The sequence below is a fragment of the Pagrus major genome, chromosome 14, assembly GCF_040436345.1.
Source record: "Pagrus major chromosome 14, Pma_NU_1.0".
Classification (NCBI taxonomy): Eukaryota; Metazoa; Chordata; class Actinopteri; order Spariformes; family Sparidae; genus Pagrus; species Pagrus major.
The window spans coordinates 5,264,264-5,288,895 of NC_133228.1; the positions used below are offsets into that span (position 1 = coordinate 5,264,264).

General features: G+C 41.1%; 1 protein-coding gene across 1 annotated transcript; it reads left to right on the forward strand.

The window, feature by feature from the left end:
* The first annotated feature begins 687 nt into the window (after nucleotides 1–687).
* Nucleotides 688–23,692, forward strand: aldh1l2 (aldehyde dehydrogenase 1 family, member L2). Its single transcript, XM_073480356.1, has 23 exons — nucleotides 688–866; nucleotides 3,740–3,884; nucleotides 7,248–7,482; nucleotides 9,545–9,710; nucleotides 12,559–12,660; nucleotides 13,850–13,939; nucleotides 14,063–14,197; nucleotides 14,385–14,510; nucleotides 14,607–14,698; nucleotides 16,614–16,761; nucleotides 16,945–17,064; nucleotides 17,180–17,307; nucleotides 18,014–18,164; nucleotides 18,254–18,324; nucleotides 18,436–18,541; nucleotides 18,854–18,941; nucleotides 19,631–19,724; nucleotides 19,819–19,918; nucleotides 20,863–20,961; nucleotides 21,259–21,424; nucleotides 21,616–21,721; nucleotides 21,817–22,016; nucleotides 22,213–23,692. Exons 1-23 carry the CDS (start codon nucleotides 819–821, stop codon nucleotides 22,266–22,268), a joined length of 2,772 nt encoding a protein of 923 aa, XP_073336457.1. The 5' UTR covers nucleotides 688–818; the 3' UTR covers nucleotides 22,269–23,692.
* The last annotated feature ends 940 nt before the right edge of the window (nucleotides 23,693–24,632 follow it).

Consider the following 24,632-nt stretch of genomic DNA (forward strand, 5'->3'; position numbering starts at 1 on the left):
TCAAAACATTATGCTTGGACTTTGAAAAGAGTAGGCTCACAAATAGACATCTGTATTATTTTTCTGTATTGTTTTGAGAATTTTTGCATTTATTTTTCTTAGCTTTATTCAAGTTCTTACTTTGAGAAACGAGTGTCGGACAGTCACACTACATGAGTTTTGTTATGTTTGGTTGAAAATTCTGAAAAAATGAGTGATGAACTGTTTAAATGTTGAGTATGTTCACATAAAGCATAATCTTCTGCACAATATTGAGAGGGTTTTTGACAAAAATATTTTATATTTATACATGTTTGACACTGAAGACAGCAAAATTGCCATGTCACGTCACACACCCATATATATATACATATATAGCCACACTGTTGGCTATGTGTATATATATACATATATAGCTAACGGTGCGGCTGATCAACACTGTCAGGTAAGGACTCACAACATGATTACATTTCATAACGTGCAGACACACACTGGAGTGACGCTTTAAACCAACCACACAGCTCGAGGCTTTTTCAATTCCCACGCGTGACCGCGCGGCCGAGGACGTAGTAAACTCCGCGTGACCGCGCACGTACAGTGTCAAGCGGCACGTCGCGGCCGTGTCCGCTGCTGTCGGGTATAAGCTGGCTGTGTCGAGCCCTGACCGCGGCCACTCCTCTGCTGTCACAGCCTCTGCCTCGCACTCTGACGCTCACGCACGTAGACGCAGGTGTGTGTTGCCAGCAGCGCACATACCTCAGCGGCAGGTCGGATAAACTGGGCGGCGTTTGGACTTGTTTTTATTTCTCATACATTTTTATACACAAAACACCGCCATTATGTTGTGGACAGCGAGTCAAGTCTTAAGGAAATTCTCCACCTCGTCCGTGAGTACCACTGCCTCTCTGCTGTCGCTGCACCACAGAATGAATAGTAGCTTTGATACAGTCACAGAAATCCTACTGGTACACGCTGAGCGCATGCCAGGACACGGTGCTATCAGGAGGACTGAGCCAGGCTCGGTTCTGATTGCGGATCAGTGAGTTACAGTTCATGTGCAGGTCTTTGCAGGTCTACTGTATTTTCAGCAAACGGAGCAAATGATGGTGAATCAGCGCCAGGCTGCCACGTTACTGTGCGCTCGCCTCTGTCTCCCCCCTCTCCCCCTCTCGCTGTATGCTCTGACTGGACCGGCCTTTACTGTACAGGATCTGGAGGAGTTGCATCAGCCTTTGAGCTCCAACCTGTCTTCCAATATCGGCTTAGTTCAGGCAGGGCTGCAAGCAACCCAGAGCACAGCTACGTACGAGCAGTCTGCTCATTCATTCATCATTTTGGGTTTTTTTTGCAGAACAAATGATATGCATGTCATCCCCCTCCCCAGTGTGTTGGGAGCTACCTTACTGTGGATACATGCTTGGAATCAGCGGCTTTGAATGCATCATGGAGCACGTTGCAGAATGCAGTGTAGCAGCCCGAGACGTGCCCCATGAACTTGACAGCACCATTCATTTGAGCATGGGAAACCTGAAACCTTCCTCCTGCACACATGTGCTGCTACAGTCAGAGACTCCTCTCTCCCTCACTGGGTGAGGGTTGTGCTGTCCTCAGCCAATTGCTTTTCTTGGAGCTTTAACGATTTAACCATTGGATAAGGGGTGGACTTGACTGGGGGGCCCTGAGGTTGAGCATGGGGCCCCCTGAATCCCACCCCTAGGTGTTTACATTTCATGCTTTCTATACATAAGTCTATAAAAATGAAATAAAAACAGCAATAAAAATGTTGAACTTAATGTTGAAAGAATTCAATCAATCAATTAGTTGTTGAGAAAATAACTACTAACCCTTCAGAAAGGGTGTCAGGCATATCGGCCTTTTCCTGTTTGCAGTTTCACAACTGTGAGGTTTTGCTGCCTTTTCTGATTCAATTCTGTGCAGATGACATAAAAATCTAATAGAGAGGCAAAGTCAAACCCCTTCACCATGGACCACCATGGGACTTGGGAAAAATACAGTATGTACAGTACTTAATGACGATGATACTGTTTGAATTGCGCCTGAATTACACGTATGATGTTTGTGAATTTAAAAGATCATTTTTCAACTCGAGAAAGTCGAGAAGACTGATGAAATTTAAGACTGTGTGAATACGTAATTATAATGACTACACACCCAACAGTCGCATAAGTGACATCGTTTGCTTAACAATCATTAAAACCCATAACCGAAACCTTGTAGAACCGGTCCCATTGATTAGCGAGCTCACAAACCTGAATAACTCTCCTTTCACATAGATGAAGCTGTCCGTAGGGCCAAACCTGTTGTGATTTTCACCTTTTACAATACTTGTTCTGTGCTGAGGTGGCGGCTGTGTTGGTGCCGTATCTTGAGCGAGACATTGTAGTTCACTGAGCACTTTTACACAAACTAAATGGTATTTTATAACAAACTGTGACTTCCTTGACTTTCAAAATTATCTTAAAAATTGACATACATCATATTTGGCACAACTCAAATGGGATCAATAAGTCATTTGTCTCTTGCCACTGACTACTGTACACATTTATTTCTGAAATACAGTCACATAGTGCGCACTGGAAGCTGTGGGACTTCGCCTCTCTATAACTTTGAGCTGTGGATGATCAATCAATCAATTAAAAAAAATGACAATCAATACTGACAAGAGTTTTCTGAGCCCCAGTGTCACTTAAAGTTTGAATGAGTACATTTTCAATAATACTAGCAGTTTTTGTTGCAAGTGCTGATATTATTTGAAGCCATTTTCAGCAGATGGTGGCTCTTTATCTTAAAAAACGTTATCTGTTGATGAATTGACCTGACTTAAAGGTTCAATAAGTAAGAATATTAGTTTAAAACATTAAAAAAACTATATTGCAGTCAGTAGAGTGCATACCTCCACCAAGGCCCAACAGTGCCCTTTATTGAATCAAGCTTAACCCCGTCAAATAAAACATTTTAATCCGCTAGATTGGATTTGATTTGGATCAGCATCAATTTTACTCACTCACTATGCCTAATCTTTTTTTTTCATAAAGTTTCATGCATTATTTGCTGAGAAATTAACAAAAATGTTGAAAAATCTGTGCTGGAAATGTTAAAGTCAATGCACTTGTGAATGGAGCACTGCTCAACCTGTAAAACGGTTGAATAATGTTTTCTGTCAAGTCTGAGAGAATAAATCAGACAATGTCACAGGTCATCAGGGTTATCTCAGTTTGTGCTTGGAGACAACAAATGCTAAACCGAAAGTTTAAATTACAAACAGGGGGCACAAAGTGTGAAAGACCTGGGTGTTCACCAGGTAGGGAGATGAGTTGAAGTCCAGTTTTTTTAGGACTTGACCTACATATGGGATTTAAAGTCAGGATATCTCAGCCTCTGACCATCAGTATTGCCCATTATTTTTTAGTTTTGTCTACTGAAAGTTCCCCGAATTTACAAGTGCAATACAACATTTTCGGACTGGAGTGTTCCTTTAAAAGTAGTGCCTGGTGACCTCCTCTGGCTCCTGGTGCTAAAGGCAGTTTCATGCAGTTGCCTGCTGTTAAGAATGTCTCGGCATTGGTTTACCACTGTCACTTGCGTAACATCTCTGGAAGTAGCATGAGGTCAGAAAGAATGTTGAATATCCTCTTCTGCTGAACAAAAGCTCCATGTCAACATGGACATATTAATCAAAGCACTGTAGTTGAAGTAAGACACACTGAAACTAATGTGTTTGTGTTTGCTCTCGTTACAGCACTATTACCAGAATCAACTTAAACTGGCAATAATTGGCCAGAGCCTGTTCGGCCAGGAGGTGTACAGCAACCTGAGGAAGCAGGGACACAAGGTGGTGGGTGTGTTCACAGTCCCTGACAAGGATGGCAAGGCTGATCCCCTGGGTGAGTTCATTCCCTTCTGTCTTTTCTGTTGGTTCAGTCTATATCTCCACCGGACTGTCTGCACATTACTGTCCTCCTTGTCCTTCAGTGAGCTATTGTTTCTAATCTGTTACTATGTACCTTTAGATCAACATTAATCATTGTGAAGTGGTTGATTGATCCCTGGAGTCTTCACTTCCTTGCAGCTGTTGTCATTTGAGGCTGAAAATACAAACTTATGTCTTCCTGTAAAGAAACTGTGGTGCTTCCTCGTTGATTTCAAAACACAATCCAAACCAACTACAGGAGAGAACATAAAAATATCAGGTTTTATAATTATAATGGAATAAATGTTGGCATCTCACAGCCAACAGTCCCTCATGCATGGAAGACAGAGCAGTACAAACTGCAGTCCGGACTCATGCACAGCCGTCTATTTAAATCCTGTTTGAAATGATCATGTTTTTACTTGCCCCACACTGACAACATCACAACACTGTAGGATGAGAGGGTGTTACTACTACTTGTAAGTAATGATAGGGGGTGACTCATTAGTGTCTAATGAGTTAGACCTACCACTTTAGCTAACAAGCAAATAGTTTTATGTTGTCAGTGTTTGAGTTTGACAATGAAACTTTAAGGAACTATTTTATGAACTGAAACAGTACACTTTGTTTACTTAGTGACACAGCTGCTGTTGAGTGACACTTTTTTGGATGATGTGTCCATAATGTGGAAAAGGAGCTTTCAAATGTCTGGTAATATTTCTTGACATGTTCCTTATTAGAATAAAAGTTATAAGCATTTTATTTGGATAAAGTGACTAGATAGGACTGAAACTGCCAAAATTAAATAAATAAATAAATGATTTAATAAATGTATTAATATTCTATTAAATGCACTAGAAATAATATAAAAAATACTGTAAACGTAGTCATTCCCTAGTTTATAAAATGAGACATAAATGTATATGTTTTTAATTTGTTTCTGTATTTACTTACCTTTGTATGAATTCATCTATTTATTTACTTTCCCATTTAACATTCCATATTATTTATTAGTTTAGTATTATTTTTTATTTTATGAATTTATTATTGTAACTGTTTGTTAAAATGTGACAATTTAATCTTCCCATTTATTTATAGGCACTGTTATGCTGGCCTGTGTGGTAGTTGACAGTTTAACCACTCGATACCACTGTTGATGTTGCAGATTAAGGTTGTATACCAGGTGGTATCACCTGATTATACTTCCTTGTCCTAGTTTCCGAACCTTTTTGTTGTTTTTTGGTTAATAACGTTTGCGATTTTTACTCGCTAGCTTCTTCACTATTGAACGTTCAAAGACAGTTGGGCATGAGAAACAATAAGGTACTAAACACTGAGAATAGTGCTTTTGACTGATTGGCCACAAGAAGTGAAAACATCACTTTCTGCAGCAATATCTTGGTTAGTTTGTCCTTTACGTAGTTAACGGCCCCATTTGTAAGAAAAGTAAAGTTTTTGAGTCTCATTCCCAACTATTCAAATACTTACGCATTGGGATGGCTGCCGGCGTGACCTACAATCCCAGTGTGTCAGTATTGACGAGTTGGGAATGAGACTCATAAATCAACTTATCATACAAATAAGCTGGTATTCTTATCTATTCCGCTTGCTAGTCTGTCTGTTTTCCACCCTTAGTATCAAGCTAACTTACTTACATATAGCTGGTGCAACTGGCAGCTGATCCCAAACATTTAATTAACATGTGCTTCAGTATTGGTATACAAAGTAAACATATTTAAAGACAAGTACTCTACAGGCTCTGTAGCTTCATGTTATTAACTTACCAACACACGAAGTCCCTAAATATTAATTAATGAAATATGCATCCATACTAAGTACTAAATACATTTTACAATGTATATTTCCACCTGTGTAATTGGCACCTGGTTCACTTATAATTGCAAAATGAGAACAGAGTAAATGTTTTGCATAGGTGTTGTACAAAAATAAAAAGACAGGAAATGTCCTGGGTCATCTCCAGGCCGGCAGAGGCCTGTGCTGTGTCTGAGGTAGATGTGTGTTGACTCTCCAGTGCTCCTGGACAAAGGGAGGCCTTTATCCTGCGTTAGCATCGGGATAGTGGCTCCATTGTCTGTGTGGGGAGAGGCCCTGTGTGGCCCGGAGATACAGCACTGAGGTGAAAAATCTTTGTTATGATGATGCAATCTTTCCTGGAAGCATCATCATCATCAGCTTCCACTTGATCTCTGCCTGATGTCCTCCTTTTCTCTAAGTGTTTGTAGCCAATATAAAACTCTTTCCATTTCTAGTCGTAAACATATTCCCGCTGTGCCTGAGCCAGCTTGAGTTTAGATTTTCTTAGCCTAACCCTAACCCTACTGTGAGGCATTCAAAAATGAAAGCACATTTAGCATTATTAAATATACATACAGTACAGTAGTCCTCACATTGTAGTTTGGTACTGTCTACAGTGTGCTTATACTGACTATGTAGACTCTAATACAAACAGTTAAGTCTGGTATTTTAGTACTTAAATTGTCTCTTGGTGGCCTCTATTGCCAAATTCAAAAACAACTAAAGTGAGATCAGAATAAAACCAATATTGATAAATTGCAATTAAAAAAGATAGTATATGCAGTTGTGAGCATGTTTTAAATAGTTAAGAATCCAAAAGTATTTTCTTGTATTCTAATAATATAAAGTCAGGCTGTTATCTCTCTCTCTCTCTCAAACACACACACATTGACATTTGACCTTCCCGTACTACTCCTCTCTGTTTCCCTAACCTGCTTGTGTGTTCTAGTGGGTGTGAGAGCTGATAGTACCACTGTTGGTTTCCTGTGACCTCAGTGGCATATTGCAGCACAGAGGGCCAGCTGTAGGACTGAACCGGATAAACTGCACTTGACTAGATATTACAGCTTATTATGGCTGTATGTGTACACATAGCAGGTAGAACTGGTTCTGACTGGAGTGAAAGCTCATTTGGTGTTGAAGTTGCTGAGACTGCCACATGGGACTCCTGGGTTGAATGGACCTTTGCAGAGGACAATTTATTACCTGTGTTTTTTTATCGCTATGGTCATGTAGTACTGCAAGCAGGGGACATTTTCAATTTAAGGACACTAGAAAAAGACAAGGCACTCTTCTGCACCAGATAGTCAAATCCTTATTTACAGATGAATTGCAAGTTTGAACAGTTAAATAAGGATGATGAATTGTGATGGCTTCAAGCAGGTACACACATTTAAAGGCTCCATGAAACGGTGAAGCAGAGTCAGACCAGTAAATGGTCTGCACTGATCGTCATCACCCTGCGTAAGACTTGATTTCTGATTTCTGGACTGTATCAGTAAATTCTCCCCTTTTCTTTCAGCGGTGGCGGCGGAGAAGGACGGGACGCCGGTGTTCAAGTTCCCACGGTGGCGGGTCAAGGGGAAGCCCATCCCGGAGGTGGTGGATGCCTACAAGGCGGTGGGTGCCGAGCTCAACGTCATGCCCTTCTGCTCCCAGTTCATCCCCATGAACATCATCGATCACCCCAAGCACGGCTCCATCATCTACCACCCCTCCATCCTGCCTCTGCACAGAGGAGCCTCAGCCATCAACTGGTGAGAGAGAGTAATCACACTCTTTGTTTAAGCCTGTCTCTGCTTTCAATACATTGTTCACAGGCTGAGTACTACTCCCCATGATGAGATTTGTATCCATCCCGTACCTGGTTAGTGTGTGTTACTGGTTTGATTTGACCTACAGTACAGTGGGGGTTTACATCCTCTCTCAGGTTAAAGGATCATTGGTGTAACTTTGCTTTTGGCTCACTGCCCACAGGGTTCATAGCAGTAAAAGAAAATGACAACAGTGACGCTCACATCACAGACCCACCCACAAAACCACACTGTTTTCACCACAGTAAAGATCAGTAACACATTACAAGCTCGGGATTGTCTGCTTAACCGCAACTGTGCAGCTGTACATAAATGAGAAAGGCTGCAGACTACAGACACTTTCTTCTGAGTGTGAACAGATGGTGGCGGTTAGCCAAAATAAATGAGACTTAAAGCATTAACTGACAACTGCAGAGGACAGTCTCTCAAGGAGACTTAGAACTGTGGCTGTCAATCAGGGACATGTATCATATTCTTTGTTATGCTAATTGCAGCGGTAATTACAGCTAATTAGTGGACTTGATAGAACTGTCACTGAATATCTGTGTAGTTGTCTGTCACACAGCACAGCCCCCTGTAACCACTAATGTTTGCTTTATAAAGAACATGGTGCCTTTGTGTGCCATGGTTGCCAGCTTTACAGATGTTAACTAGCCTCTTGGCTAATTCTGGTACATTTACAGTAATGTACATTAATATGCACTGTCCTTGAGAAATAAACTGAATTGATAAATGATGAATACACAGAAGGACATGTAATAGGAAGCTAATGTATTACATACACAATGTGTCGTATGTATATTAGTCATTAAATGGACATAAAGCAGCCACCGTTTGTCACATAGAAACAGCTGTGATCTTCAAACATGCAGGAAAATTATATTATATATATTATAATTATAGTTATGTTATATTGCACTGTACCTGGCAACTCTAAGTAATTACGTTAACTTTATAACCCTTCTCTGCTTGTTCTGCTGGTGAACTACGTTTAATCAATGTTATCTAGTAACTTGTGGCCACAGTGGCTGCTGCTGAGCAAAAGTTGTACAAGCTAGCCTGACAAAAGTATTTTGTCCTATACTTCAGAACAACTAAAGGGCTAAATATATATTTTCACAGGCCCAAGTCCTCTCTGTTTTCCAGGTCAGAGTAGAGGTACACGAGGGTTAGCTGCTATCTGTCTGTCCAACAGGAGGTTTAAACCAGTTCTGTTTGACCTCTACCTCCGAGCAAGCTGGTATTCTTATCTCTTCCACTTGCTAGTCTGTCTGATCACCACCCTTAATATTTCTCTAGTCCTGTTATCACTGGGAGTAAATGAACTGCTTCCATTTGTTTTCAAGTATAAACTATATATTCTTCAAAGACAGTGACTTCGGGACCCCATGTGTTACCTTTGTGGCCCCTCTACTCCCATGGTTAATCTGGCTGTTGGGTTGTAGTCACATTACTACCAGTTGCTAAAGAGGTCCTTTTAAAGTCAAGTCCGTGAAGATCAATAACACTCTCATATCTGTTACATATGCTAGAGCCAGGAGGCGGTTAGCTTAATATATAGACCATGGAGGAAACTATAAAACTTAATGCAAAAGTAATCTTTGCCTTCTAATCATAATGTGATTACAGCAGAGATATCTTTAATTGATATTTTTACTAACAATTATGTCAGTCGAATACATTCTAAAACTGCTTGTCATCATGTTAATACAATAAAATAAAAAACGTTAACATAATAAATATAATTAATTGCAATAAATATTCACGCCCCTAATGAGAACTGATGGCAGACAGCTTGTGTGTTTCACAGTCTTATCAACATTCTGATTGCCTTCGTCTCATTTACTCCAGGTGTAACCACCTTTTATCTCTTCTTTATCTGAGTCTGCTCCATTTGCTCAGGTTTATGGTTGACTTTATATCCCCTACCTGGTCTTAAAATACGAGGGTTATGGCACTGTTTCAAATTTAGTTTTGTCTTTTCTGTGTATGCATGCGTCTCCAGGACCCTGATCCACGGCGATAAGAAAGCTGGCTTCACAGTGTTCTGGGCTGATGACGGCCTGGACACCGGACCAATCCTGCTGCAGAGGGAGTGTCCTGTTGAGCCCAACGACACAGTGGACACAATCTACAACCGCTTCCTCTTCCCAGAAGGCATCAAGGCCATGGTAACCACCTGGAATTTCACATATATATGAACCTTTTGATAAAGAGTGTAATCAGGATTATTAGCATGCAGTTATCTAGAACCTTTATCAAATGAAGTAATCCATCAAGTAGTCGAGACCTGTTAACACAAATTTCCATTGTCCCATAAAGCCCAGATCCCACTCAGCCTTCTCTATCCTTAGAGATTGTCAACAACATTTTATCATAAACTTCACAGACACAACAGACTGAGGTGTCACACTCATGGAGAGTATTGCATGGGAATATTGCACCATAAAAGTTACAGAGGCAGAATGGGGGGATGGTTTTGCTCTGCTCTCTGATCCGCCAACGGAGGTAATAACAGAACTGTGACAGTGGTGAATAGATGTCTGTGTGATAGGATAAGCTGGCAGGGTAGGACAGTGGTGTGACGCACAAAATAAAAGATGTTCAAAATAAAGAGAACTGTACCACACTTCAACCCACAAAGCAACGTTACAAGACCAAACAACAGTAATGTGGTAGCAGGTCGTGACTTTGGCAATTTATATGTGGAAAAGTCACTGTCATCCTGTCTGTCCTACCGACTCACACTGAATATGTGACGTGATTTTGAGCAAAAAACTTGAACTCACAGTGTGTTTGTTGCCTGTGTTGTAGTTACTGTCGTTGGCAACTTGTCTAGGAAATAAAATCCCCAAATTTAATGTGAAACAGCGACGAGGCAAGCCCTCCCTGCCAAGCATCCCTCTCTGGGAGTGAGAGCCAGAGAGGGCCCGCCATTTACTGATGTAATTTCGTTCGAAAGGCGTATCTTTGTCACTTGTCACGATGCATGGTGGGTCAGGATCTCAGTCACAACACATTATAACAGCGTTCATGTGATTATAAACAGCTTGCTGTGCCATTTTTAGATTTACAGGTGGAAACTGGGTGGAAACACGATAAAGCGTTACGATGTGTACATTCACGCCTCTTTCAGTTCTGCAACGCTGGCATGCTGTATAAAATGGCACCCTGTATGGCAAGCCCTTTAACATTTAATAGCTACACTGGATATGCATTGCAGATATCCGTAATTCAAGTTTTCCAAGTCAAAAAGAACATTTCAGATATCCACAATGTCATTCTTCCTAGGATCATGTGTATGGGGTTTCTCATTACAGATATCTGAAACTGAATTATGTCTAGGTGGAATTTCAGTTTCAGATATCTTCAAATGATTTCTGCCTATCCATTATTCCTGTTCAAGATATCTTTAAATCCCCTCAATTCCAGATACCTACATTGTCCTTTTTATATATCTTAAATGAAGTTTAGACTACACAGAATGAGGTTGTAGATATCTTGAAATTAAATGATCACTAATCAACATGATATCTCCAACTAGAATTAGGAATAGTAATTATTTAATTGTAGATATCTATTATCAAGTTATAGATATTTTGAATTTAATTTTGATGAGAGATATCTCAAGGTGGAGATATCTTTAACTTTCAGTCTGTATAGTTAAAATGTAATTATAGATTAATTGAATTAGAGTTTTGACTTGGCAAAATGCTGCAGATATGTGTAGTGCTGTCAGAAGCTACAGCAAGTGGGAGGCGGGAGCGGCAGCGTTGCCAGATCGGGCTGGTTTTCCGCCCAGTTGGGAGGTTTTGGCTTGCATTGTGCGAGGTGTAATGAGCTTGGGCAGGTTTTTAAATACATTACAAATTAAAGTATATTAAAAATATATTCATTGATATGCATTTATTAATAATGAGGACACATTAGCACACTCAGCACAACTTTTATGACATGATGTTTCTTCATTCTGCTGAGAGGAGTCCCCACACACAGGCTACCCTAACACACAAGCTGGAGTGATTTTGCAAATCTGTATTTTCTTTGAACAGAAACCGCTCTGCTTGCAGCATTACATTATTCATATTGCTTTTTGATATCATGACATATCATGGGATTACCTGTAGCCTACTTCTCTCTCTCTTCATGTGTGTGTATGGGGTCGAAACTCTAAGTTGGCATACTGTCAAGGCTTGTTGCAGTTTATTAGGTTAGGTAAAACCTATAATTGTTGTAATTTGAGCTGTCCCTTTATTATGAAGGCAAAGGGCAGATATGGAAAATAGTTTTATAGTTGCATCGTGCAATGTGGCCTCCTGTCTGCGTTCTTGCACACCTGTGAACACTTGAGTTGTTGCTTTATTCTTTCATACTGAAAACTTGTGATGAACCACAATACTGATGATATCGTTTATGAATTCATTTCAGTTGTTTACTATTGACAAATAATGAAATAATATAATTTTTTAATTATTATTAATTTGGGACTGTTGGAAAACATCACACCAACCTGGCAACCTTGCACTACAGGAGCTGTTAGTGAGAAGTAGAATTCATTGGATGGGCTGAAAACCCTACATTTTCAGCTCACGTTACTCCAGAATGAGAGATCAGTGTCCCCAGACCATCCAAGCTTTGTCACAGGTCCTCAAGTTTGTCTGGAGACAAAACATTTTCAATGTGCTGTAAATTTCCACCAAAACTCTCTCGTGTATGAAGCTCTTGTTCGCCACAAATTACTTGATCATAAACTCTTTTAAATTCATGGTATATTCTTACTATCTTATGTACAACAGCAACCACCATTTCTTCTCCTAACACTTTTCAAAATGCTGTTGCAATGCTTTGCCAGGCCAGTATCAAATGGGAAGCCTCAGATGAGCAACGTCATGCACAATAGTCATAATGACATTTCAGATATCTGCAACTATTGTTTTGACTAGTTAAAACTGAATTAGAGATAGCTGTAATTGGAAATTGAGATAGCTCTGTCTGAAAAGGGCTGTTTTCATGGTGCAGGTGGAGTCGGTACAGCTCATCGCCGATGGAAAGGCCCCTCGAGTTGCCCAGACAGAGGAAGGAGCGACCTATGAAGGCATTCAGAAGAAATCCAACTCCAAGGTGAGAGTTCTTACAAATCAGCAGTTGGTATATAACTATGGTACTATGAATTCTGGATGACAATAAGTGTTATGTAGACACGGCTGAAATGGGTCTGTTGAGGACAGTCATGGAGAGAGATAAGAGGGACACTGTAGCAACGATCTGCCAGAGCTGTTGGGGGAGATGGGAGTGTCAGTGGTTGTGGGGTAACTGCCGGGAGCGACCAGTAAGGTCGGGGGGAGGGATTGAGTGTATGTATTTTCATGCGTTTTTTTAATGTGTGAAGAGTGTGTGTTTAAGCTAAAATGGGATGATAAAGGAACAAGTCACCCAAAAATGAAAATGCAGTCATTATCTACTCACCCCCATGTCGATGGAAAATCAGCTGAGGTTTAATAGTCCAAAAAACATTTCTGGAGCTTCACAGTAAAACAGTGTTGCAGCAAGGGAAATAGAAAACTGACAGAAAGACATATGATGGCTCCATACAAGCTCGTCTTGCGTAATCCAAGTCTCTGGAAGCCCAGTCAACATTTTGAAAATTGATGTTATTCACACTGCTAAGCTAGAAATATCGGTGTGCTCCTTATCTAAAGTGGGCGCACAAGTGTCGAGGGTGTGTGTTGGGATCTCTGGGCTTCCGCAGACTTGGATTATGCTGAACAAGCTGTATGTAACACATCCCCAACTACTTCAGTTGTTTAGGAGAATGCTGCACTGCTGTTTTGCTGTGAAGCTCCAGAAATATTTTGTGGACTATAAAACTTTTTATCAGCCCGGGGGTGAGTAGATAAAGACTGAACTTTAATTTTTGGGTGAGCTGTTCCTTTAAGCTGTTGGACAGCTGCTCAGTGCAACAAAACCTTCATTCAATGAACAGCATGGAAAATCACTGGTAGCTCAACATGTTGTTCAACACTAAATGTATGAGATTGAGTGGCTGGCTGGGAAAAGACAGAGGTGGGGCTGATCATAGCTGTCTTCTGCTTTCTGATTCGTCGCTTGGAGCCACATTGCTGGCAGTGTGTCTTAATGTGCTATTCTTAGTGCAGAGGTTTAGTTTCCAGCATGGCTTTTCCACGTGTCACTCAGATAGTGGGGGCCAGCTGTTGGGCTTCCCTCTCATTCTCAGAAATTGAGGTGAGCTGGTCTGAAAATGAATGTGAGACGTCAGCATGTTGACCCCCCATGTCTTTCTGTCACTCAGGTCAACCTGGCCCAGCCAGCTGAGGCCATCCACAACTGGATCCGTGGCCATGATAAAGTCCCCGGTGCCTGGACTGTCATTGATGGTCAGGTGGGTCATACTAACTTCCTGAACTCGTAACACCATATTAAAATGTGACCAGGTGCAGTTTAATACAAATTTAAAAGACACACAAATATCTGTGTGTAATGCTCCTCTGTGTGATTTCCTCAGTCTGTGACCCTCTACGGCTCGTCCATGTTGGGGGGGTCGGTACCAGCCGGTCAGCCCCTGGAGATAGAGGGGGCGTCCCAGCCCGGGCTGGTCACCAAGAACGGCCTTGTCTTGTATGGAACTGATGGGAAGCCTGTGAGTTATTGAGTCCTTGTTGTACTATAAAATAAATATTCAGAGCAAACAAAAGTAGAGCAGGATGAGTGTGGTAATGCCTCTGTTGCTGCATTCATAGTAAGTTGCATGGCAGCTGAGTTTATTCAAACACAGCATGTGTTGGCCTGTATCTGCTGTACTTTATCCACCTGTGTTTGGTCGACAGCTGCTGGTGAAGAACCTGCAGTTTGAAGATGGGAAGATGATTGCTGCTTCTAAATACTTCTCCTCTGGGGAGAGCTCCAGTGTGGAGCTGACTGACGATGAGAAGAAGATGGCAGAGGAGATCAGGGCGAGTAATCTGTTCGCTGCTCCTTTTTAACCTGGTATTTGGCTTTCAGAGCCAGTGTTAAATACTGATTGTAAGTTGTTGTTGTTTTTTTTACAGAACGTCTGGAAGAGCATCCTCAGCAACGTGTCAGCCATTGAGGAGACCACAGACTTCTTCAAGTCTGGAGCTGCCTCCATGGATGTGGTCAGGTGAGGGAGGAGGCCAGTGCAGTGTCCGATCAGAAATTATTCATGAGAAAGAGAATAAGATTAGTCTCAAGAACATTCTCTGATTTATGATATTTATTTGGTCACATAATAAAATATATTTATTATATTTCCACACACTAAAACAGTTGGTCACATAACACATGTATATGCTGTTATACCTTTGTGGCGAATATCCTTCTAGTTTCTATTTGCAATAATTCTGTAATAATAATATCAAAACCCAGTGTACACACACACAAATGCAATCATGATACATAGGCAAAAATTAGCACAAGAGGAAAAAAATAAACCTCACCCCACTAACCTCTAGAAATGAGCTTTTATCAGCAAGCAAAAAAAACCCCAACAGAATCAGCAGATCTGTTGAACTGGGGAAGGCTGTTCCAAAGTTGGTGCTGACATTGCAAATGCACGGTCACCTCTAGATTTGAAATGTCATCAGGGAACAGTTATAAGGCCCTGATCAGATGATCGGACAGGATGGCAGCTAGAATAAGGACTCAGTAATGTATGTTATGCATGCTGGTGCCAGGCCATGCAGGGCCTTGTATGTAATTAATTACATTTAGAAATGTACTCTGTTTTTTACTGGAACCCAATGAAGGGAAGCAAAAATCTGGGGCTATATGAGTCTTAGATAAAATAGTGCTTTGTGATTTATTTTTTTTGCAGTAGTACAAAAAGAGGGCAAGTTTTCAATTTCAAGTACTATTGTCTCTGGACACGTTTGATATAATTATAGTGGATTTATAGTGTATTTCTGTTTCTAATTGGTAATATTGTTTGCGCCACTGTCACAAAGACAACCAGTTCACTACCGCTAACGGCAAGAAACAAGAATAGATGTTTGTTTCTGACTTGTCTTGGCTTCCTTGCAGCACCTGGTTCATTTTCTGGCTGCGAGTGTTAGCAACATAGCGACTGTTGCGCCAGCAGCCTGGCTACTGTCCATAGAAAGAAACAACTGTGCTATGATGAAGGCAGAGTTAAACACCCAAATGTATTAATAAGTAGGCAGGTTTTGTTATTTACTGATTTTGTGGAAAGAATGCCAACTGAATTCGGGTTTTGAACCTTCTCAAGTCCTGGAGCTCTCTCAATCGAGTGACTGTCTGTCCGATGATCCCTTTTGTTTTCTCTTTTTATTCTTAACGTCATCTAACAAACATTTCTCCAGCTGGAAGGGTGTTACTTAAGATTTTTAGTTGCAAAACGGCTGCAAGCTAGTTCAGACAGGCAACTCGAGCTGCACTGCTACACATGTAATATGCCCCACTCGACGCAATCCTCTACCAAACACACCCTGTCAATTTGGCAGTCTATTTAAACCGCAAAAATCTCCCAACTCTCCCTCTGCCTGTCAGTGCCACCACTGCCCCGCGTCAGTATTTCTGCATGTTCTATGAGCCCCACCAGCACCCCAGCATCCACCTGTAGGCTCCGACCGGGGGGGGGGGGGTTCAAGATGTTTTTCTCATCACTCCCCAATATCTCTATGTAGACATATCTGCGGGGAGTGATGAGGTCGGATGCCTAGACACCAAACTCTAACTCTAACTTTGTTCAGCTGCTCTTATAAACATTTCAAATGTGAGTTGTCAGACTGAAATGATCGTATTGCATACAATGTGTGACCTAAAAATACCACCACGCATGGATAACTGGTGCTGTAAGGCTGTTGAGCTGACAACACACAACAAAATTATTCCAATATCAAAAAAAAAAAAATTGCATTATTAAATACACAATATAAAATTCCCTATTTGAAGTCAGACAAATAAGAAAAATAAAACCCTCTAAGTTATTATAAACTCTTTACAATCCTGGAGAAACTGCTGTGTAAAATAAACAAGAAGAAGAGATCACTGTGAACTGATGTCATCCCTGTGTCCAGGCTGGTGGAGGAGGTGAAGCAGAAGTGTGCCGGCGTCCAGCTACAGACTGAGGACGTGTACATGGCCACCACCTTCCAGGACTTCATCCAGATGTTTGTCCGCAAGCTGAGAGGGGAGGACCAGGAGGAGGAGCTGGTCATCGACTATGTGAGTCTCCTGCTTTTATTGTCTCAGTGAAAAAGTCTTCCAGTATGCTGATCTTCTTTAAAATGAGCGATTGTCTATTAGTGGGCTGAGATCTATGATATTCTCAGATATGTAGGTGTGAGGTAGATGCTTGTGGTTGCCTGATTTGTGACTGTTGTACTGTTACTGCTGTCCTGTACCCAGGCAACCAAAGAAGCGAACAACATGACGTTGAAAATGCCACACCAGTGTTTTATCAACGGCCAGTTTGAAGATGCAGAAAATGGGAAGTCTTATGACACCATCAACCCTAATGATGGATCAGTGAGTCACATCACAATGCTGACATGATACACACAGAGAAGATATAGTTTGAAGAGTCACCTGGTGCACCTGTATTAATTATTGAATTGAGCATGATCTTCGTGTCCCTCACCAGGTGATCTGTAAGGTGTCCTACGCCTCAGTGGGGGATGTAGACCGGGCGGTGGCAGCTGCCAAAGAAGCTTTTGATAATGGACCCTGGGGCAGGATGAACCCTAGAGACAGAGGAAGTCTGCTTTACAAGTGAGTAGCTCCACCTAGAGGACTACAGTGATTACAGGATCAGAAAAAACACTCAGGATCACTGCAAAACACTGCAAAACACTGCAAAACAACAAAATTGCGTATTTTCTCCTACATCACATTTCCTGTGCTTTCTTTTTCAAGAAAATTAGCACAAAATATAAATCCAAGAGTTGAATGTCCACTGCTGATATGAGTTTAAAGATTAGATAGCTAATTAGCTAGTCAGCTATAGCACTTTGAACAACTTTGAGTAAATTTTTTGAATACATATCTGAGTAAACCACTTATCCTCTGTCCTCGTTTGAGAGACGTCCCCTGGTTTTGTATTAATTACACAGAATACAGAATAGAGGTGTCTACGCAGATGGAGCCCTTTTTTTGATTCAACCGATCAACTCTTGCATCAAGCAGTAATGTCAGTGCTCTATGATGGATGGAGAGATGCGTACGCTGAGATAGACGGCAGCCTGTTACACAAGAGCAACAGACTCTGGACAACGACCCAGATTAGCTTTTCTCTGTCTCCTTCTGTTCTAGCTTACAGACATGAACACACATCTTGTCCTGCATCTTAGCTTATTGAATGAACCACCAAACAAACACATGCATTTGCAGATGCATTTCGTCTTCTTATGAAGCCCTCTCCCACATTACATTTAAAAAAACATCCTCACACTGTCTCACGCTCTCCTCCTCCCCGCAGGCTCGCAGACCTGATGGAGGAACACCAAGAGGAGCTGGCCACCATCGAATCCATCGACTCAGGAGCTGTGTACACACTGGCCCTGAAGACACATGTCGGCATGTCCATCCAGACCTTCAGATACTTTGCCGGCTGGTGTGATAAGATCCAGGTAGGTTAACATTCGGGCACACAGACTGAAGTTTCATAAACTTAAACACTGATTATGACACCAGAGGCACACGTGGTTGTTTGTTACAGGGCAAGACGATCCCCATCAACCAAGCCCGGCCCAATCGCAATCTGACCTTCACTAAGAAAGAACCTCTGGGGTAAAAAGCTCTGGATTTACTAAGTGCTTCCTATATCTGATTGTTGTGATTGAACTTTATGTAGCTATGTGATCCTATAAACGAATATAAATGATGTATTTGCTGTGACAGTGTGTGCGCCATAGTCATCCCATGGAACTACCCTCTCATGATGCTGGCATGGAAGAGTGCTGCGTGCCTCGCAGCTGGAAACACACTTGTTCTTAAACCTGCACAGGTGAGTACACCATACACTCTCACTTTAAATAAACAAACACACACAGTGCAAAACTAATCAGTTGTTAGAATAATGACAATGTTTCTTCAGTTCAGAGAATTCACCCGATTAGATTACTGATGAAGGTAATGTAGTAACTGCAAACTAAGGCAGGTCAGAGTGTATTTCAGTACCTTTTGTCACCACTGGTACATCAGGTTTATGCCACTGCTGCTGAAGTGTCACATACCTGTTTACCCCCTAATCCCCTTTCATCCTTAATCCAAGTGACAGAGTCGTTCTTGTTTCATACATTATTTCCTATATTTACAGGTCACTCCATTGACAGCCCTGAAGTTTGCTGAGCTGTCAGTGAAAGCTGGCATTCCAAAAGGAGTTATAAACATTTTGCCAGGCTCAGGTAATGAACACAAATACACGATCCACAGAGTCTTGAACAATGAAGTCCTTTTTCCTTTCCTCATCCATTTTGATTGTTGTCCTTGATGTCATGAGATAGCGGAAAGATATGAATTAGAAATCATACAATGAAAACCTAATGATCTTTCTCCAGGCTAGTGGTTCCTGACATGATTGCTTGTTTATATAAAGCAAAGTGTACGTGCAAATCCTCATCACAGTTTATGTATCTATCATTTGAAAGCAGTTCAGTCAAAAAGTGATATTTTGATCTCAGTCTCTTTATTTTTCATTATTTTTAGAGGCTGGAAAAGGTGAAACTGTAAAACAATATTTTACCAACAAGTTCCAACAAATGCACTATTTCCCCCTGTTTGAGTAACTTCTGTTAAAAACTACAGTGTCAGCAGTTTTAGAAATGTAGTGTTTTTAAAATGAAAATGTATATTTGTGAGCCATTTTGAAGATTAACATCCTCAGTGGGAGCCAATAGGCTTGGAGCTGAGAGTGTCATATAGAGAGGGGAGGTCAGAAAGTATTGGAAACGGAAACACATTGTTGGTTTTTCTCCTCATGAGATTAGTCAACAAAAAGAAACCAGTGTTATAAAGCCTACCTTTGATACCTTATACTTTTCTCTTTCTGTCATCGATCCATAACCCACCTTCCCAATCCCTTTCTTTCCTGCAGGTGGCATGGTGGGGCAGCGTTTGTCCGACCACCCAGACATCCGCAAGCTGGGCTTCACTGGCTCCACACCTATTGGCAAACAGATCATGAAGAGGTACGACCAGACTAACTCACTGCTCGTTGGTTGACGCAACTGTCAGGTGAAACTTCATGCCCTTTTTGTTTCTCCCTGTGGTTCCCTGTTGCAGCTGTGCTGTCAGTAACCTGAAGAAGGTGTCTCTGGAGCTGGGAGGAAAGTCTCCTCTCATCATCTTCAGCGACTGTGACATGGACAAGGCTGTTCGCATGGTGAGAGAGTGACACTGTCAGGAAGAGAGGGATGTTTGAGCATACCGGAGGATTATCAGACTGCTTTTACACCGTGCTAGTGCTATGATTTGTCGGTTGCTGTTTGTAAACACACCATTTAAAGTCAGCCCCTCCTTCATGGCTCAACGGTTGAGAGACAGAGAGAGAGAGATCAGCAGTGGTCGAGCAAATTAGAAAATAAATGAATAGAGGGAGCGGCGTTAGCGAAAACAAAGCAGTGGATTAGAGAATTAAAAAAATAACTTTCTGATTGTTTCACAGTTGGTATGTTCCAAAGCACAAATAAACACACCTCCACACAACCCTCTGGATTTTGTGTGAATCCTAAATCCTAAAAATCCTAAACTCTTTACCCTGCCTGTCTGTGTGTGTGTCTCATCCAGGCCCTCAGTCAAACAAACACACAGACCTGCAGCTCTTTTTTACATCCATAATAGACAGAGAGCAGATGAGAAGGACAGAGACAGCAATATTAACTGGTTACTACATTTTTATTGTCCTGACCTTGTTATCGGCTGGGGGCTACACACCACTGTCCAAAGCACTGCAAAATACTGAGAAAATAAGAAAGTATAGGCAGGGGCAAGACACCCCCACACACTTCTAGTGGGTCATAAGTAAGAGTGAAAGATATTTAGTAGTTTGTGTTTCTCAAACATGAAGATTTGCTGTTTTTCCCTGTCTTATATGCTTTAAATGGAATATGTTTGTGATCTGAACTGTTTTTTCTTAAATACACATTTGATGATGTCACCTTCATGGAAATTTAGGAAAAATCACTCCTCACTGTCTGTTTTCTGATTATAGATGCTAAATAAAAAGTGTGTGAAAGTGTAAATATCATAATCTTTGCTTAACATGTGCAGTTGAAGTCTTTCTTCTTCTTCATTCTGTATTTGTGTTGTGTGTCTTCTGCTCCACAGGGCATGAGCTCTGTGTATTTCAATAAAGGTGAGAACTGTATTGCCGCTGGACGTCTGTTTGTGGAGGAGTCCATTCATGATGAGTACATCAGCCGAGTGGTGAGTTAGCCAAAACAGAGACATTTCCCTCTTCCAGAATATTACAGTACATATTGTACAGTAAAGGAATATTTCTGTACAGTTGAGACAGATTTTAAAGAAACAATATCAGAATTAGATCAGCAGAGGCCAAGAAATCCTACATTTGAGTCCCTAATTTGGATCAAGCTGCTAAAACACTTGCTCCTACACTTCCCATAATGCAGTTCAATGGTGAGAGTTTGAGAAGAAAAAGCAAATCAGAATTGTTAAGAAAAACAAAATCTTGTTTCTTTTTCACCATCCTTTCCCTCTAAGGTGGAAGAGATCAAGAAGATGAAGATAGGAGACCCACTGGATCGCTCCACGGACCACGGCCCACAGAATCACAAAGCCCACCTGGACAAGCTCCTGGAGTACTGCGAGGTCGGAGTGAAGGAGGGAGCTACACTGGTGTACGGAGGCCGACAGGTGGACAGGCCAGGTAGAATACACACTGAGCACTGACCAACAGCACAACGTCTGTAGCTAATGGGACTACGGCTGCAACCAAAGATTATTATTTTATACATATTTCTGTAGATTGACTGTCAAACAAAAAAACTTGTTTTTCAGTCTTCTCTGTAGCATCACTGTTAGCATGAGCTACTAACCAATATGACATTTTCTCTTCAGGTTTTTTCATGGAGCCTACTGTGTTTACTGGTGTGGAGGACCACATGTTCATCGCCAAAGAGGAGTCCTTCGGCCCTGTCATGGTGGTGTCCAAGTTTAAGGATGGGTAAGTCAGTAAAAAAAGAACCCTGCTGGTGTTGTTGCGGTGCTGTTGTTTGAATTGCTAACTAGTATCTCCTGACCTCTTGCTCCAAACCACAGCGATGTAGAAGGCGTGCTGCAGAGAGCCAATGACACAGAGTACGGCCTGGCCTCAGGCGTGTTCACCCGTGACATCAACAAGGCCATGTACGTGAGTGAGCGGCTGGAAGCTGGAACCGTATTTGTCAACACCTATAATAAAACCGACGTGGCTTCACCATTTGGAGGCTTTAAGCAGTCCGGCTTTGGCAAAGACCTCGGTGAGTAGAGACATGGAACTGACATGAAGGACACCATTCAGAAGATGATAAAAAACTGTCTGGTTGCACACAAAAGCCAAATCAGACAAAAAGCTTAGAAATAATAATAATATTATGGTACCCTTCTTCAGTAACCCAGAAAGCTTTGAGCAGTAAATATTGTTTGACTGACACTGTTTTGTTCTGTGGTCCACAGGAGAAGATGCTCTCATGGAATACCTCAAGACCAAAGCAGTGACTGTGGAGTACTGAGGCACAGACTCTCCAAAAGAACTATGACCCACATATGAATAGCAAGGGACTCATCTGTCTGCTTCAGTCCAGCTTCATCCAGCTTCTTTCAGCATTGCTTCTGGACTGTGTGTGTGTATGTGTAGCTGTATGTCAATGTGTGCACCGTATGAATGAGAGAAGAGCTTTGTTATTCATCTCAGCATGGACAACGTGCCTGTCTTTTCTTGGCTTTCTGAGTGAAAATTCACTTGATGGACAAGAGACCCGTGTGGTATATCTACACATGCAACCCTGGGTTGGACTCCTGACAGGAACTGAGCTGGGTCTAACTGTATTTTCAAGGTTTCAGTTCCATAAGAGTGTTTTATGTTAAAACACACTCACCATTTTCAACTTGAAAGCCGTTTTCCCATCATTATCAATGATGTCAATCAATTCTGTTCAAAATTTGAAAATCATCTGAAGTCATGCCTTTCTCATTCACTTGTAATGCTGCCTTCACCATTCCTTTGATACCTCTTTGCTGACTGTGGCAGCTTCTGGACTGTTGTGTACAGTATGAAAAAAGTTGTGAGCTGAGTTAAAAGGAGCTTAAGCACCAGGTTGAAAACCAGTGTTTCACGGCCCGCTCTGGCTGAGAGCTTTAAGTTGAGCAAGGTTGAGCATGAACTTTCACTCACATAAAAACAGCGAAGGGACTGTTGTCACCGTTTTATTCTTATGGATGGATTAAAGTCTTAATGAGGACTGACTTCACAACAGCCAAATGTAAGTTGGTAAAAAAAAAAACACTTTTAGAATGAATTCCTTTATTAGATTGGACTTTTAAGTATACTTTACAAATCACGTTTCAGACACTTGAAACTTTTACAGTCAACATTTAGTTACTTTTACATTACATACATTTGTATGATTAGTATCATTTTTCATTAAAGTTTTTGGCACGCAGCTGTGACATCCAATGTTTGAGATTTAGCCGTTTTACAGCATCTCATCCGCGAGCTATGTCATAAGGAATTGACGAAAGACAAACATTTAGCAAGGATGTTTGCTGTTTAGTTGCTCGTTGCATTAAAATGGTTGTTTGACGGCCAGCTCTCAAATCTCAGATGTTGGTGCATCATTCAATGCAAAATCAGACATTTTTGTAAATATTCTTAAAAAAAGAGGGAAAAGGGACTATTTGATATATTTTTTATCAGACAGAGTAACACTATATGTTATAAGACTATATTATATTCAGTAAAGACACACCAGCTAGATGTTTTTACGCATCACTAATGTGAACAAGTTGTGAAATTAGTTTTCTACCTGGGCCAGGAAGCGGTTGTTTTTCTCCCCTCACCATTTGTGAAAAAGGTTGGAGCTGCTCCCTCAAAAAAAAGTATGTCTTCAGCCAGTAATGTCATATGATGGTAAATAAACTTTGATTTGAACTTGAATTTGTTCTTTATTGTTTATCTTTTCAGCCTGCTGCCATCTGGCAGAAGATACAGAGGTATTCACTTTCATACCACCAGACTACAGGCGGCTTCTTTCTTCCCTTTTGCACAGTCTACCTACATTTGATACAAGCGAAGGCCGAGAAAGTTGGCAAGGCAACAGTGATGTAAATGAATAGCTACCTTATCGTTCATCAGTTAGCTTCATAAATAGTTTCAATGCCAGACTGTAATTTTTGCTGGACAATGACCACGAGTGATGATTATTAGATAATGCTAAAATGTAGTATAACAGCTGCAGAAGTCAGTCAGTCAGTCAGTCAGTCAGTAAGTAATGTCAGTTACACAGCCACTATGTCTAGTAAATGTTTGCTAATGTGGTTGAGTTAGAAGAGAGAGAGAGAGAGTGAGCGTGTTTAAGGATATATCCTGATCAAAGACAACTTCCAGATCCCGTATGGTGGTGCTGGAGGCCAGGGTAATCACATCCAGAGTAAATATATCTTGAGAGTGTATTTCTAAGATGTTTAAGGCCCAGCAGAACTGTACTGTTTTGTTTCATCTGGCTTATTGCCAATTAAATGTTAGTCTTCTCCTGATAAGTCCTTCCCCTCATTAGGCTGTAGCAGCAAAACTGAGCGTACCGAATAAGACATAAGATGAGTTTAACTTTTTCAAAGATTTTATAAAAAGTCTAATAACTAAGAGCAGCCGAGGCAAAGTTACATTTTAACACACCGTAAAACATGAGAATACCTCATAGCATTACTTAAATGATAAGAAGGTTGCTTCAGCACAATCCGCAGAATATTCCAGGATTTACAGATGGGTCCACATAAGGTTTTAAGGAGAACCTCTCAATTGTAGGTTCCTGCTTGAAGGTGCAGTGTGTAGGATTTAAGGCAATTTATGGGGCTCTTATGGCAGAAATGCAATACAA